Source organism: Bufo gargarizans, chromosome 9 (genome assembly GCF_014858855.1).
Source record: "Bufo gargarizans isolate SCDJY-AF-19 chromosome 9, ASM1485885v1, whole genome shotgun sequence".
In the NCBI taxonomy this organism is placed as follows: Eukaryota; Metazoa; Chordata; class Amphibia; order Anura; family Bufonidae; genus Bufo; species Bufo gargarizans.
The window spans coordinates 172,744,626-172,760,336 of record NC_058088.1 but is presented as its reverse complement, the minus strand read 5'-3'; the positions used below and the strand labels follow the sequence as shown (position 1 = coordinate 172,760,336).

At 47.0% G+C, this 15,711-nt stretch overlaps 1 protein-coding gene across 3 annotated transcripts in view; it reads left to right on the top strand.

Moving 5' to 3' along the window:
- Positions 1 to 233: 233 nt before the first annotated feature.
- Positions 234 to 15,711, top strand: part of LOC122946486 (protein bicaudal D homolog 2-like) — a 41,360-nt gene continuing 25,882 nt past the window's right edge. For 2 of the 3 annotated variants that reach the window (XM_044306165.1, XM_044306167.1), the window contains exons 1-3: positions 234 to 377; positions 11,528 to 11,765; positions 14,910 to 15,122. In XM_044306165.1, coding sequence (XP_044162100.1) covers positions 11,565 to 11,765; positions 14,910 to 15,122 — 414 coding nt within the window. In that variant the 5' untranslated portion in view covers positions 234 to 377; positions 11,528 to 11,564. Of the gene's footprint in view, positions 395 to 11,524; positions 11,766 to 14,909; positions 15,123 to 15,711 lie in introns of all 3 variants that reach the window. The other variant, XM_044306166.1, reaches the window with a different exon arrangement.

Below are 15,711 nucleotides of genomic sequence, written 5' to 3'. Positions count from 1 at the left end.
TGGAATGTCGCAAAACCAGCCGTACCTATACGTGACCCGCCATCCCCTCCACAACACAGACAACTGCCCACGTCTTCACACTGACAAGCCGCTAAAACTAACCCAGCATACGAAAGCAGCCAATCAGCGCCGCGAACTGCAGGAGGGGGCGGGCACTACTAAGAGATTGGCGGTGCGGCCGACCAATCCAGGTGCGCTTGTGATGAAGAGCAGAGAAAGCCATTGGGCGGGAGAAGCTTTTTGAAACCAAACGGCAGTTGTTCGCCTCCTCTCTGCCTGCCTGAGGTACCGGAAACGGTGGGGAGCGGTCCGTACACATCTCCGGACACGGTCGTCCATATGGCAGTATAACGTGCATCACTGTGGTTCTATTCTAAGTAAGTGCAGTGTGCGGGCGGGCGGCTTGTAAGTACTTTTCTCGTGTTTTGTCTATTGCGCCCTCCCGTCCGTTTATTTCCTTGCTGTAAACTGCGACTTTAGGGTCCGGTACTTTACAGCGGCTACCGTGCGGCGTGACGTAAACCGAGGCTCAGCACTGCAGCCGGTGTCTCGCCAGCTGTTGTGGAACTACAACTCCCAGCATGACGAACACACGCATGAGCGGAGTTGTCGTTCCACTGCAGCTGGAGACTTCCGCTCTGGCGGCCTGTGAGTGAATAGATGCGCAGTGTCGGTTTATTAGTGCGCCAGCCAATAGGCAAACCGCTTTCACTCTGTAAACTGCTCTGGTAAAATGAAAGCTACGCTGTGATTGGTTACTATCAGCAGCACTATTGGCAATTCCTTGCTTTTCTTCACATCAGTGCAGAGGTTAAGGGTAGTTTGTGCTTATGTCCTGAAATTATGATATGTCCACAAAGGGTTAAGTAAGCATGTAAATGATATAGCAGGAGAAGTGAGGGGGGAATGGTTCCAAGTTGTCCTGTTGAGCTCCAGTCAGCGTGATGCTTTAAAGGGGGACCTGCGTTTACATGATTGGACAGGGTGTGACAATGGGGGGGGAGAGACCCCTTGCCTGTCATGGGTGCTCCATGCCCACTGCTTCTCTGCTGTGGCCGGTCCTTGCCACCAAGGCCGTCGCTGTTTGGCACATGGCAGTTCCCATGGAAGCTTGGCGCTGTACCTGGAGCGCCCGTGTTATCTGAACTTGGGTTCCGTGCCGTCTTGGATATTGAGGGCATATCGCTAGGATGTCTGATTGGTGCGGCTCGCACCTATCCTTAGAACGGAGCCCACAAAGTCCCGGAGGGCGCACCGCACACGTGCACCCAGCCTCCATTCATTTCTGCGGGAGAGCTGAATATAGCCTGGGGCTGGCAGAAATGGCCATGCCAGCGCTTGCTTATTTTCGACACTCGCAAGGAAATGAATGGAGGGCGGCCGCACATGCACGGTGCGCCCTCAGGGACTTTGGGGGGGGCCTCCGTTCTAAGGATAGGCGCTGGTCCCAGAGTTGGGACAACCCATCTAAGACTATGCATTTGGGTGGGTAAAAATATATTTTTAAAAAATACTTACTTTACCTTTTAGTTTAAACTGGGCGCATATGCAACCGATTTGCCGTCGTGGATTTACGTGCTGTGTTGTGTTTTAAGACATCTCATCTAAAAAATCTGCACATCATGTTGCTTTATGCTGCAGGGTGACATCCAGAGATATTTCTGCAGCAATAAAATATGCAATTTATTTTTCTATGGCAAAATCTCCAGCAGACTTCCACCTGTGTTATCGGTGATTGCCTGTTGTGGATGTTTTCTTCAGACCCCACAGGCCAGACCTGGGGGTTGTTTCTGCTAGATCGCTGCTGAGTCTCCCTGCGTGAATATCCAAGGACTGCTCACAGCGGTGACTCGTCGCCCATTTCTCGTATTGCCGGGTGTCTTGTCACTTCTCCAGCCGTCATGTAACTCTGCGTCAGGACCTACTGAATTGGCAGCAAAGCGATGGCGCCAGAACCCAGTGATGGGTATCAAAGAGGTATGATTACTAGGGATGAACGAACTTGTGTTTTTAAGTTCGGCGTGCAAGGTTCGGGTTATCTAAGAATTCCGGTCCGTGGTAGCGGAATCTATCATACAATTCTTAGATAAGCCGAACTTAAAAATACAAGTTCGCTCAACACTAAGGCCCCTTTCACAGAAGTGTGACGGATTGGGTCCGGATGCGTTCAGTGAAACTCGCACTGTTTTGCAAGCAAGTTCAGTCAGTTTTGTCTGCAATTGCCTTCAGTTGTTTAGTTTTTTTTTTTTTTCACGTGGATGCAATGCGTTTTTCACTGAAGCCCCATTCCCTTCTATGTGGCCAGGGCTGCGTGAAAAACGCAGAATATAGAACGTGCTGTGTTTCACACATCCATTGAAATGGATGGGTCAGGATTCAGTGCGAGTGCTATGCGTTCGCGTCACGCATTGCTCCCGCACGGGAAAACTCGCTTGTGTGAAAGGGGCAAATGATTACCACCGTGGGTCTGTAGAAAAGGGCAACAAACATCCCCTTTAAGATAACCTGCCTCTCCAAGCTGCGTTGAGCCTGTAACGATGGTGTCACATTCACAGTTCAGCTAAGCGCTGCAGCCAATCGCTGGCCTCAGCGTTCACGTGTGTATGAATGGCACATGACTGCTGCAGGCCCAGTGGGGATCAGAGCGTGGGGAAAGGAAATCTCATGGATGTCTTATAGGCTTTCAAAAATTGCAGTGAATTCCGATATGGGGCCCTTAAGTCATTGCAAAACTTTAACTCCTAAGGCCCCTTTTACACGGGTGAGAATTCCGCGCTGGTGCAATGCGTGAGGTGAACGCGTTGCACCCGCACTGAATCCGGACCCATTCACTTCAATCGCGCTGTTCAGATGAGCGGTGATTTTCACGCATCACTTGTGCGTTCCGTGAAAATCGCAGTATGTTCTATTGTGTGTTTTTTCACGCAACACAGCCCCTATAGAAATGAATGGGTCTACGTGAAAATCCCAAGCATCAGCAAGCAAGTGCGGATGCGGTGCGATGTTCACGCATGGTTGCTAGGAGATGATGTAAGTAAATTGAAAAAAAGTCAATTTACTGTATTATTTTCCCTTACAACATGCTTATAAGCGAAAATAATAGCCTTCCTAATGCAGAATGATTACTAAAATGTGGCTTTAGGGGTCTTCTTCTTTCAGGACCTGCCAAAGGACCTTTGAAGTAATCACGCTCACCACGTGGTGATGTCAGTGCAGGTCCTGATGAATGAAGATGGAAATCTTCTATCTTCATTTAGCAGGATCTGCTCTGACATCACCGCGCTCGCCACGTGGTGAGCGCGATTACGTCATCAAAGATCCTGAAAAAAGATGATGCCGGCTGCGCGAACAGCATGATGAGGTGAGTTAATTTTACTTTTTAACCCCTCAAGCCACATTTTAGTAAGCATTCTGTATTAAGAATGCTATTATGTTCCCTTATAACCATGTTATAAGGGAAAATAATAAAATCTACAGAACACCGATCCCAAGCCCGAACTTCAGTGAAGAAGTCCGGGTTAAGATCTGGGTACCACAATCAGTTTTTTATCAACTGACTGGTACTGCATTTTGAAAAATGCCTTGCACCCGCGCAATAAACTGAACGTCGGAACGCAATCGCAGTCAAAACTGACTGCAATTGCGTACCTACTCACACGATTTTCTCTGATCACAGACTCAACGGATCCGGATACACTCGTCTGCAAGCGGCCTAACAAGCCTGGACCACTGAAACTTTAAAAACCTTACAAAATGGATAACTTTTGGAGTTTTTCCCTGTTGACTTTTATGGTATTTTTGCTGTACCGCTAAAACCTTTGCTCCTAAATTAGTATGACTATATCCTGATGTGTACAGCATCTCCTCCATCCTTGTCTGAAAGGCACCAGTTATGGGAGAGAATACCTTAGGTTATGATTAGCATTTCCGTTGGTGATTGTGAGCCAAAACCAGGAATGGAAAGGTTTGCACCTGTACCTGCTTTTAGGTCACAGTCACTGATGAAAATCACTGACCAAACACTGACTGTGTGAAAGCAGTCCAACTGTTCAGGTGTCGGTAGTGTTGCAGTTAGTGGGTCCCCCTGCTCGGTACAGCTGACTGGTACTTGGGCCTCTTGCACACGGCCGTTTTGCTCCCATGGCTGTGTTGCAGGCCACATACGGTGGTTCCGCAATACAGGGGGCACCGGCTGTGTGCATTCCTCATCATGGATGCGGACCCACAGGGCCACAGGTTGGGCATCCCTGGTCTATACTATACTTTATGCATTCAGAAAATTGCAGGGGATGTTGCTGTGGCCTCTGACTATTTCAGCGTTGCCCGGCGGTGTGTACACTGTGGTGATGGGGAAGTTTGTGAGGGTTTCCTGTATGACGGGCAGAGGCGCGTAATGAAGAGGCGCGCTTAACCACAAACCTTGTGATAGAAACATAGAATGTGTCTGCAGATGAGAACCATTTGGTGTATCTAGTCTGCCCAATATACTGAATACTATGAATAGCCCCTGGCCCTATCTTATATGAAGGAAGGCCTTATGCCTATCCCATGCATGCTTAAACTCCTTCACTGTATCTGCAGCTACCACATCTGCAGGAAGGCTATTCCGTGCATCCACTACTCTCTCAGTAAAGTAATACTTCCTGATATTACTTTTAAACCTTTGCCCCTCTAATTTAAAACATGTCCTCTTGTAGCAGTTTTTCTTCTTTTAAATATTCCCTCCTCTTTTACCTTGTTGATTCCCTTTATGTATTTAAAAGTTTCTATCATATCCCCTCTGTCTCGTCTTTCTTCCAAGCTATACATGTTAAGGAGGTCCTTTAATATTTCCTGTTAAGTTTTATCCTGCACTCTAGTAGCTCTTCTCTGATCTCTCTAAACTAGTACATAAAGTATCAATATCCTTCTGGAGATAAGGTCTCCAGTACTGAGCACAATACTCCAGATGAGGTCTCACTAGTGCTCTGTAGAGCGGCATGAGCACCTATACACCCCAGCATTCTGCTAGCATTTCCTGCTGCTCTGTGACTTTGTCTGCCTACCTTTAAGTCTTCTGAAATAATGACCCCTAAATCCCTTTCCTCGGATACTGAGGTTAGGACTGTATCACTGATTTTATATTCTGCTCTTGGGTTTTTACGCCCCAGGTGCATTATCTTGTACTTTAGTTGCAAGTTAAATTTTTGTTGCCAGGTCTTTGACCATTCCTCTAGTTTTCCTAAATCCTTTTCCATTTGGTGTATCCCTCCAGGAACATCATTATTGCGATTAGGGCCCTAAAAATTGCGATAACAATATGCAATATTTTAAGGGAATTGTGCTAGAGGTCTATTTGCTGTGATTGCACTGCCTATGGGGGGGGATCTATGAATGACACATATATAGCATCTTATGCTATGTGCCATCCACAGATTTCCCCCCCATAACAGTGTTCCTGCAGTGTGAAGGACCCCAATACAGGGGCTGGGGGCCGGCATCTGGATTAGGAATGACAGCGGGGACTGGTGCAGTCCCTGTATTCTAATGCACTGGCCCCGCTCACTGTTGTATAATCTTATCTAACCTGTAGGCATTGTTAAAATATATTAATCATGTGTAATCCAGCTGTAATACTTACAACATTAAGTTCCGTAGTAGAGAGAAGGGAGGAGGCAGACCAGGCGGGCGGCGCGTCACGCTCCCGCGCCCGCCTGCTCCATTCATAAAGTGGGAGACGCAGGTGCATGACTAGTGAGTGACTGCCTCCTCTCTGCTACGGAACTTAATGTTGTAAGTATTACAGCTGGATTACACATAATTATTATATTTTAAAGAGATTCTGTCATCAGATTTAACCCCTCTAACCTAAACATATGCTAATGTCCAGACTAATAGGAGGAATCCTAAGCTGGCCTTATTAAACCTCACCGTGGCTGTATTTGGCCCAAAAAAATGGTTTTTATAACCTGTCAATCACTTACTTAAGGTGCCCAAGGGGAAGTCCGTTAATACAGGGTGCCCGGCCGCACCCCTCACCGTCCGGTGCCCAGCGCCGCCTTCCCTGTGTTCAGCGTCGCCTTCTACAGCTCAGCGCCGCCTCCGCAATCCTCCCAGGCGCGGGATCTGGCAGAGGGACGGGGAGGATTGCGAAGGCGGCGCTGAAGACGGGGAAGGCGGCACCAGATGGCGAGGGGTACGGCTGGGCACCCTGTATTAACAGACCTCCCCTTGGGCACCTTGAGTGATTGACGGGTTATAAATACCTGTTTTTTGGCGAAATAGAGCCACAGTGAGGTTTAATAAGGCCAGCTTAGGATTCTTATTAGTCTGGACATGAGCATATATTTGGGTTAGAGGGGTTAAATCTGATATCAAAATCCCTTTAACAATGCAGGTTAGATAAGATTATACAACAGTGAGCGGGGCCGGTGCATTAGAATACAGGGACTGCACCGGTCCCCGCTGTCATTCCTAATCCAGATGCTGGCCCCCAGCCCCTCCTCCCTCTGTTAATACACCCGGCGGCCGTGTATCGCAATCGTCGCTTTATCGCGATACAATTGCTTTGGCGATATATCGTGCAGGCCTAGTCTGAATATACTTTATTGACTACAACCCTCTGTCTGTCCCTCAGCCACTGCCTAATCCAGTGATGGCTAACCTTGGCACTCCAGCTGTGGTGAAACTACGACTCCCAGCATGCTCCATTTATTTCTATAGAGTTCTGAGAGCAGCCAAGCAAGGGGGGCATCTTGGGAGTTGTAGTTTTACCACAGCTGGAGTGCCAAGGTTAGCCATCACTGGAATCCATTCAACAATATGTGATACGAGAAATAGGGTTTGAGATTGTAGAGGTCGTGATGCATGGTAGATATAAGGAGGCTGAGAATAACTGAAGATACTCTAGCTGGGCCCCATTCACACTGGTACCACGCTTACAGGCTACAGCCCAAATGCTGCTCAGATGAGTAAAATCCCACAGGCTCCCTGTGTAACATCAGAGTTTGTGCTATTGAATGTTGCTGCAATGTGTGTCTGTACAAGGCGTCCCGCAGAGTTTTCATTTTATGATGGTGACTTTTGGATTACATCGCAATATATTAAGTCAGATATAGCTACATAGTGTGATTAAAGGGCATCTGTCAGCAGTTTTGTACCTATGACACTGGCTGACCTGTTACATGTGCACTTGGCAGCTGAAGACATCTGTGTTGGTCCCATGTCCATATGTGCCCGCATTACTGAGAAAAATGATGTTTTATTATATGCAAATGAGCCTCTAGGAGCAACGGGGGCGTTACCATTACACTTTGAGGCTCTGCTCTCTACAACTGCCGCACCCTCTCCCCTTTGACAGGACCAGGTGCGGTGAGTTTTTCATTGCCTGCTCCTGTCACTCAAACTGCAGAGGAAGCAGCAGTTGCAGAGAGAGCAGAGCCTCTAGGTGTAATGGTAACGCCGCTGTTGCTCCTAGAGGCTCATTTACATATATCAAAACTTCATATATATATTTTTTTTTCAGCAATGTGGGCACTTGCAAAAGTATTCACCCCCTTTCCGCCCTTGACTTTTTTTTTTTTGTTTTTTTTGTTTTTTGTTACAGCCTTCAATTCAATGTTTTGTTAATCTGAATTGTATGTGATGGATCAGAACACCATATTCTAAGTTGAAGTGAAATGAGAAAAATTTATAAATAAAACTATTGTTTAGAAAGGGAAAACAGAAAATTGTGATGTGCGTATGTATTCACCCCCTTTGTTAGGAAGCCCATCAAAAGCTCTGGTGCAACTAATTATCACATAATTAGTCAAATGATGTCACCTGTGTGCAATCTAAGTGTCGCATGATCTGTCATTACATACACACACCGGAGGCTGCAACACCTGAGGCTACTTTCACACTAGCAGCAGCCTTCTCCGGCAGGCTGTTTCGGCGGGTGAGCAGCCTGCCAGATCCGTGCTTCCGCTAGAGCATGTGTGCCACCGGAGGTCCGCTCCATTGACTATAGTGAGGGCCGGCTGGAGTCCGCACGGCAAACGTGCAGAGAGGCGGCCGGAATAAAACTACAAAAACCAAACACTGCCATGAAGACCAAGGAACTCTCCAAACAAGTGAGCGACAATGTTGTTGAGAAGTAAGTCAGGGTTAGGTGATAAAAAAATCTGAATCCTTGATGATCCCCCAGGAGCACCATCAAATCTATCATAACCAAATGGAAAGAACATGGCACAACAGCAAACCTGCCAAGAGACGGCTGCCCGCCAAAACTCATGGATCGGGCAAGGAGGGCATTAATCGGAGAGGCAGCACAGAGAACTAAGGTAACCCTGGAGGAGCTGCAGAGTTCCACAGCAGAGACTGGAGTATCTGTACATAGGACGACAATAAGCCGTACACTCCATAGAGTTGGGGCTTTATGGCAGAGTGACCAGAAGAAAGTCACTACTTTCAGCTAAAAACAAAAAGGCACGTTGTGAGTTTGCGAAAAGGCCTGTGGGAGACTCCCAAAATGTATGGAGGAAGGTGCTCTGGTCTGATGAGACGAAAATGTAACTTTTCAGCCATCAAAGAAAACGCTATGTTTGTGGCAAACCCATCACATCACCCAAAGAACACCATCCCCACAGTGAGATATGTTGGTGGCAGCATCATGCTGGGGGGACTGGGAAACTGGTCAGAGTTGAGGGAAAGATGGATGGTGCTAAATACAGGGATATTCTTGAGCAAAACCTGTCCCACTCTGCGTGATCTGAGGCTAGGACGGAGGCTCACCTTCCAGCAGGACAATAACCCCAAACACACTGCTAAAGCAACACTTGACTGGTTTAAGGGGAAATGGCCTAGTCAAAGCCCAGATCTCAATCCAATAGAAAATCTGTGGTCAGACTTAAAGGGGTTGTCTGAGTTTTTTTTTTTGTTTTTTTTTTTTCTTTCTAACTAAGCAAATGTAACGGCTTTCAAATTAACTCACTTTATCTCCATTGGTTGGTTTCTCAGATTTCACTGAGGGTCACATGACCTGTGATGTCAGCTTCTCTCCCTCCTCTGATAATGTTTGTGCAGAGAAGCTGCTGGCCACGCCCCCTACACTGCCAGCTGCTGCTTATTGCTCTTTCCCAGGATTCTTAAAGGGAGTCTGTCAGCACATTTACCCCTTTTTAACAGTTCCCATAGCGCTGTAGCCGCAACACAGATGATTAAAACGGTACCTCTTATATGCTTTTGTGGACTTGTAAAACTGCCAAAAACAAACTTTGATGCATATGTAAATGAGGGCTCGCAAGTGCCCAGGCAGCTCTGCCTCTTCGGCTCTTATCCCCACCTAGCCTCTTCCTCTGTCCGCCCATCTGTTTTTCTCTCCCCCCCTCAGCGAGATCCTGTGCGATGACTTCCTTGGCCGGGGCATGCGCACTGCAATGCCCATTGCTGGCATGGCATCGCAGTAGCTTATGCGCCGGCTAACAGCGCAAAAACTGCAGAAAGGAGGCGGTTAGCCTGCGCATAAGCTACTGCGATGCCGTGCCAGCAATGGGCATCGCAGTGCGCATGCCCCGGCCAAGGAAGTCATCGCGCAGGATCTCGCTGAGGGGGAGAGAAAACAGATGGGCGGACAGAGGAAGAGGCTGGGCGGGGATAAGAGCCGAAGAGGCAGAGCTGCCTGGGCACTTGCGAGCTCTCATTTACATATGCATCAAAGTTTGTTTTTGGCAGTTTTACAAGTCCACTGAAGCATATAAAGGTACTGTTTTAGTCATCTGTGTTGCGGCTACAGCGGTATGGGAACTGTTAAAAAGGGGTAAAAGACTCCCTTTAACCCCTTCAGCCCCGAGTCTGTGCAGCTGAAGTGTTTATTGTGTAGCTACAGGCAGTAAGGAGACAAATACCGGGCACAGGAGCTGAAGGGGAAGTTCTTCAGAGCATTGCAGGTAGGGGGAAGATCCTGTGTGTATTAGCAGTGTCGTTGTACAGCTGGGACTTGTAGTTCTACACATACAACATGCTGCCGAGCCTCCCAGCAGGCAGACACGTCACTCAGGGCAGCTCTTGTATTCACTCCCTTAGCAGAGCAGAGGGAGGGGCAGAGATTGTTTTTATTCCAAGTAAACAAAGGGTCAGAAAAGAACCATGGAAATGAGGAAATAGATTATTTTATTTATTTATTTTTTTGCCTAAAACTTGCTTAGCTTAGTTATATATCGCTGACAATCAGATTTACAGTGCTATCTTTTTTTTTCCATAACTTGGACAACCCCTTTAAAGATTGCTGTTCACAAGCACAAACATCCAACTTGAAGGAGTTGGATTAATTAATTCCAGGTTGTGAGGCACCAAAACAGAGTCAAAGGGGTTGAATACTTTTGCAAGGCACTGCATGAACATGGGACCGACACAGATGCCCTGAGCTGCCAAGCCCACATGCAGCAGGTCAACCAGTGTCCTAGGTACAAATCCTCTGACAGGTGCCCTTTAAAGCTTCCATAGAAATACATTGGGGGTAATTTACAACAGACACTGTCAGGTGTTGGCATAAAAAAAAAAAAAGAACAACCCTGTTTTTTGTTTTTCCCTCTCCACTTGAGTGTTGACATTGAGCCTAACGCTGGGTTCACACCTGAGCGTTCTGAAACGAGCGCTCTGTATGCGCGATTGTACGGGCGTTTACAATCGCGCATACAGAGACAGGGGTGCACACATTGTCGCGCGTTCCCGAATATCTATGAGCGGGAACGCGCGACAAACGCCCAAAAAAAGCTCAAGCACTTGTTTGAGCGTCGGGCGTTTTACAGCGCGATCGTACGCGCTGTAAAACGCACAAGTGAGAACCATTCCCATAGGGAATCATTGGTTCTTGCCTGTTGTGCGTTTTACAGCGCGTAGGAACGCGCTGTAAAACGCTCAGGTGTGAACCCAGCGTTACAGTTATCATATTTTATGCCTGTTTTAGTTTTTACTGCCAGCAGTGCGCATAACTTATAACTAGGCCTGAGCCTTGTCATAAATTAGGCCCATTTTCTGCCAGTGCATGTGGGAAACGAGGATCGGCATAAAACATCTTTGTAAATGATGGGGTGGGCTCTGTTCACGCTTAACCCTATGCCGTCCGTTTTATTATAGAGCCAAGACAACCATGCTGGATCAGCCTTCAAACAGATCCAAATGGATCCTGTTAACCTTAATGGGGGTGCATTGTGGTTATTGTATGTTTTTGTTACTGTACTACCCTTGTCATCAGATAAACCATAGGGGTGACAGATATGCTGTCCGAGGCTCTGAACCCGAACATGTACAGGACCTTCTGATGGTCCAGGTTGCAGTTAATCGTCACCCAGCAGGAGAATCTGCTTTAGTTCTTTGCCAGATAACTAGGTCACAGGATTACTGTCACGCTGCCGTTTGTTTAACTTTAAACCTTTCTTTCCCCTCCTGCTTGGCTGGATTAGTTGGCAGGGAAAGCGGTTCTCTTTCCCCTCCCTCTTTTCAGTTTCTCCACCAGAAAGTTATGCTGTCGGCCGCACATCTAATGGGACTTCTGTTTTTGCGACAGGTTTGTCTGCGGGTTTTCCTCGTTTGGAAGGAGCACGATGGACACAGAAGATGTCGCAGCGCTGCGGGCAGAGCTTGATCGTGTGTCAGCCGAGCTGCAGGAGACGACGGAGGAGAAATTCCAGGCTGCTCAGTACGGGCTGGCCGTCTTAGAGGAAAATGCAGAGCTGAAGCAGAAGTATTGTGACCTAGAAGCTGAATGTGACGCGCTGAAGCTGGAATTAAAGCAGATGAAGGAGGTATGGAGTAGCTGGAGCAATGCTGGCTGCTTTATAAAGCTATATCTGGGGTGCAAAACGATAGGCTTTTTTCACATTGATCTGGCACTGAGCAGCCTGCCGTAGCGCACAAGAATCGGGTGGCAGGGTGGATCACGTGATATTTTTATAGAGCCAGTCAATACGGACGCTGCAATATGTATACCTTTATTTTATTTTCTAAAAAAAAAAATCATATTTTTTTTGTATTGCTTAATCATGGGAATAACGTTTTTGCATAATAAAAAAAAAACTTTATTTTAAACCTCTCCCCACAACTTTGGGGGGTCTGATCGCCTGTACAATGCATTACCAAACATCTGTAAGTGTATGACCAGTGTAATACACTTACATCTTCCTGCCTGTGAGATCCAGGGGGCTGAATCTCACGGGCTAAGGCTACTTTCACACTCGTGTTTGGTGCGGATCCGACTTTCAATGGTGTTCGAAACGGATCAGTCTTGGGCTCCTGGCTATGTGAAAGATAATACAAACGGATATGTTCTGAACGGATGCAGACGTTTGTATTATTTGGACGGATCCCTGCTTGCTTTTGGCGCCTGATATGCTAATTAATAGCGTTGGTACAAGGAGGAGGAGACATCAGCTCTTCTCAGTGGGCGTCTCCTTCTCCCTGGCTGTGACGCGGCAATGTATGCGAGTACAGCAAGTTCTGTGCTCACTTATATAGCCTGTTCTCGTCTTCTCCCTGGCTGTGAAGCGGCCCACAGCGATTGGAGAAAAGCTGCTGGCTCCTCCTCCCTGCGGCCCCCATAGTAAATGGTTCTGCATACGGGTCACAAAAAAGCGGAACGGACATGAAAAAAAAATACGCTTGTTTGCATGAGCCCTAAAGCTGGACATGCAAACATTGTTTTCTAGCACTTTTTCAGTGGTTTTAACAAACTTTTTTCATTTATTTTTCTCTCAAAAAAAGTAGGCTAGATGCACACAATGGTATTGGTTTTGACCTCCGCAAGCTGTGGTTACTGGATAAACCGCTAGAACTGGTGGCAAGAATAGGACGTGTTCTGTAACGAACACATGGATATGGACTGCACGTGGATGAAATTGGTGTGCTGTTAGCATTTTTTGCTGACCAGTAGAAATGAATAGGTATATTTGCAGATTGGACGAGGCCCAAACGTATGGTTGTGTGCATGTAGCCTTAGAAGTTACTTTAAAGTGTGTGGAGAGGGGAGCCTGCTTCAGTACAGCCATGCTAACCATAGAGAAGACAGAGGTGGTTTATTACCCTCCCGATCTTCCTAATGATACATGGTGCTGATTGCGTGCCGTGCATACTGTTTTGGAAAAGGCTATAATGCTTCCTGCTCCCGTCACGGGGTCACTTGATTGCTGGGTAGTTGTGGAAGCCCTTGGGTCTTGGCAGGCCCAGGTAAGCTCTGCAGGGCATGTTTGAAGGCTGAATTGCCCTTGTAAGGCTACTTTCACACTAGCGTTCGTCGGTCCGCTCGTGAGCTCCGTTTGAAGGAGCTCACGAGCGGACCCAAACGCCTCCGTCCAGCCCTGATGCAGTCTGAATGGAGCGGGTCCGCTCAGACTGCATCAGTCTGGCGGCGTTCAGCCTCCGCTCCGCTCGCCTCCGCACGGACAGGCGGACAGCTGAACGCTGCTTGCAGCGTTCGGGTGTCCGCCTGGCCGTTCGGAGGCGTGCGGATCCGTCCAGACTTTCAATGTAAGTCAATGGGGACGGATCCGTTTGAAGATGCCACAATGTGGCTCAATCTTCAAGCGGATCCGTCCCCCATTGACTTTACATTGAAAGTCTGGACGGATCCGTCCCAGGCTATTTTCACACTTAGCTTTTTTTTGCTAATATAATGCAGACGGATCCGTTCAGAACGGATCCGCCCGAACGCTAGTGTGAAAGGCGCCTGGCCGTGCGGAGGCGAGCGGATCCGTTCAGACTTACAATGTAAGTCAATGGGAACGGATCCGCTTGAAGATGTTACCATATGGCTCAATCTCCAAGCGGATCCGTCCCCCATTGACTTTACATTGAAAGTCTGAACGGATCCGCTCAGGCTGCTTTCACACTTAGAATTTTTACTAAGTTATTAATGCAGACGGATCCGTACTGAACGGAGCCTCCGTCTGCATTAATATGATCGGATCCGTTCAGAACGGATCCGATCAAGCGCAAGTGTGAAAGTAGCCTAACTGGCACCAAGATGTCAGCCCCAGTTACAGGAGAAATAACCCACAAATTAAAAAATGATAAAATTCCTGTCAAAGGTCATGTGTAAAATGGCAAAAAAAAAAAAACTTGTATGTATTCCCAAACAAGAATAATAATACTGATCTTGAAACAACATAAAAAAGACTATTTAAGTACCTGAATTGGGAAAAACCTTGTGGCATTCAAGCCCATATGTACTAAAAAAAAAATGAACAAAACAAAGTTCCTGGTCTTCAACTGGGTGAGATGGTCCGGTCTTGAACTGATTAAGCTGCTCCTAGACGTTAATAGGATTTTTGTTTGTGATGACCTACTGATTAGTGGGTCAGATTGCCTGGATTTTCGTGATCCCTGGGGAGTCCAGGTAATCTGATCCCCACTGATTGGGGTACAGGTAGTCTAATCCCACTAATCGAGGTGGGGAGGGTCCAGGTTATCTGATCCCCCACAAGCAGTGGATCTGTTTGCAGAAGTTTTTGTGACTGTAAATAGATTCCATTTATCCCAGTGGGGTTGTGTTTGGAGGCAAGTACGTGGGTTTATGCAAAACCCCTTTAGCTGAATTGGATATCTGCACAAATTTCGGCAGCAAATCTGCTTGTGAATTCTTCCTGAGAATTAAGGGGCCACAGCACTATTTTAACACTGGTGCTCTTTCGGTGTTTTTCACAGCAGTCTCCTGTCCACCCATCTGAATAGAGCCGCGTTACTTTCCTGCACATCATTGGGATGGGAGCTCGGCTGTGCAAACATAAAGCCCAAAGGGGCTTTTTGTTTGCCGGACGATCTGAAGCACAATTACAGACCAGCTATTGGGAACTGGTGTTTCACTGAATGCCTGTTCCCAATAATTTGGCCTAAAAAAAATCACTGTTTAATAGGCTGTTGTGACCAGTCTGACCTGTTGTATGTATATTTGTCAGGCGCTGGCAGAAGCCTACAGCAACCAGAAAAGAACAGCTGCCGATGGGGAAAATAGAGAAGAAAGTCTGCTAAAGGAAAATGCCTCCAGGGAAGCAAAGCTCACGGGAAAGATTGATGAGCTGCAGAATGAACTAAGGCAGATGAAGTCGTTCCTGACTAATACCTCAGCAGACAATGAGCGTCTGAACCTTGTCATACAGACCCTGAGGAAGGTAATGCTATGTACCTGTTAAGGCCTCGTGCACGCGATCGTAGCCATTTTGGCGGTCTGCAAATTTTGGACCTGCAAAAACACGGATGCTGTTTGCGTCTTTTGCTGTCCAACTGAAATGAAGGGCTCTGCATCCGATCCGCAAAAAATGCGTATTGGATGTGCACCAAAACCTCGGTTGTGTTTGGATGGGGCCTAAAGGGGTTATCTGACAAGTGTTAATGTGCAATGAATTGAGCAGATCAAGTGAAGTATTATTGCAATATACATGCAATAGTATTGTTAGGAATTTTATGTAATTTGTATATTTCCCCTCTGGTAGTACCTTCTGCTATTTCTCTTTTGGCCAGAAGGTCTGGTCCATGTTCTGCATTCAGTGATGGACAGGCATGCTCAGTGCCAGGATAATGATCTCATAGAGAAGCAGGTGAAGTAGTGCATTCAACTTTTATTCATTCAGCCCTCTAAATTCATAGAAGGATATAGCGATACTCTGTAGATGGAGAAGAAACTGGAAGGTGGGTTACATGCGTTACATACCATAGTTTTAAAAAGTTGTCTCAAGATATAAACCAATCTGTAATCCACAA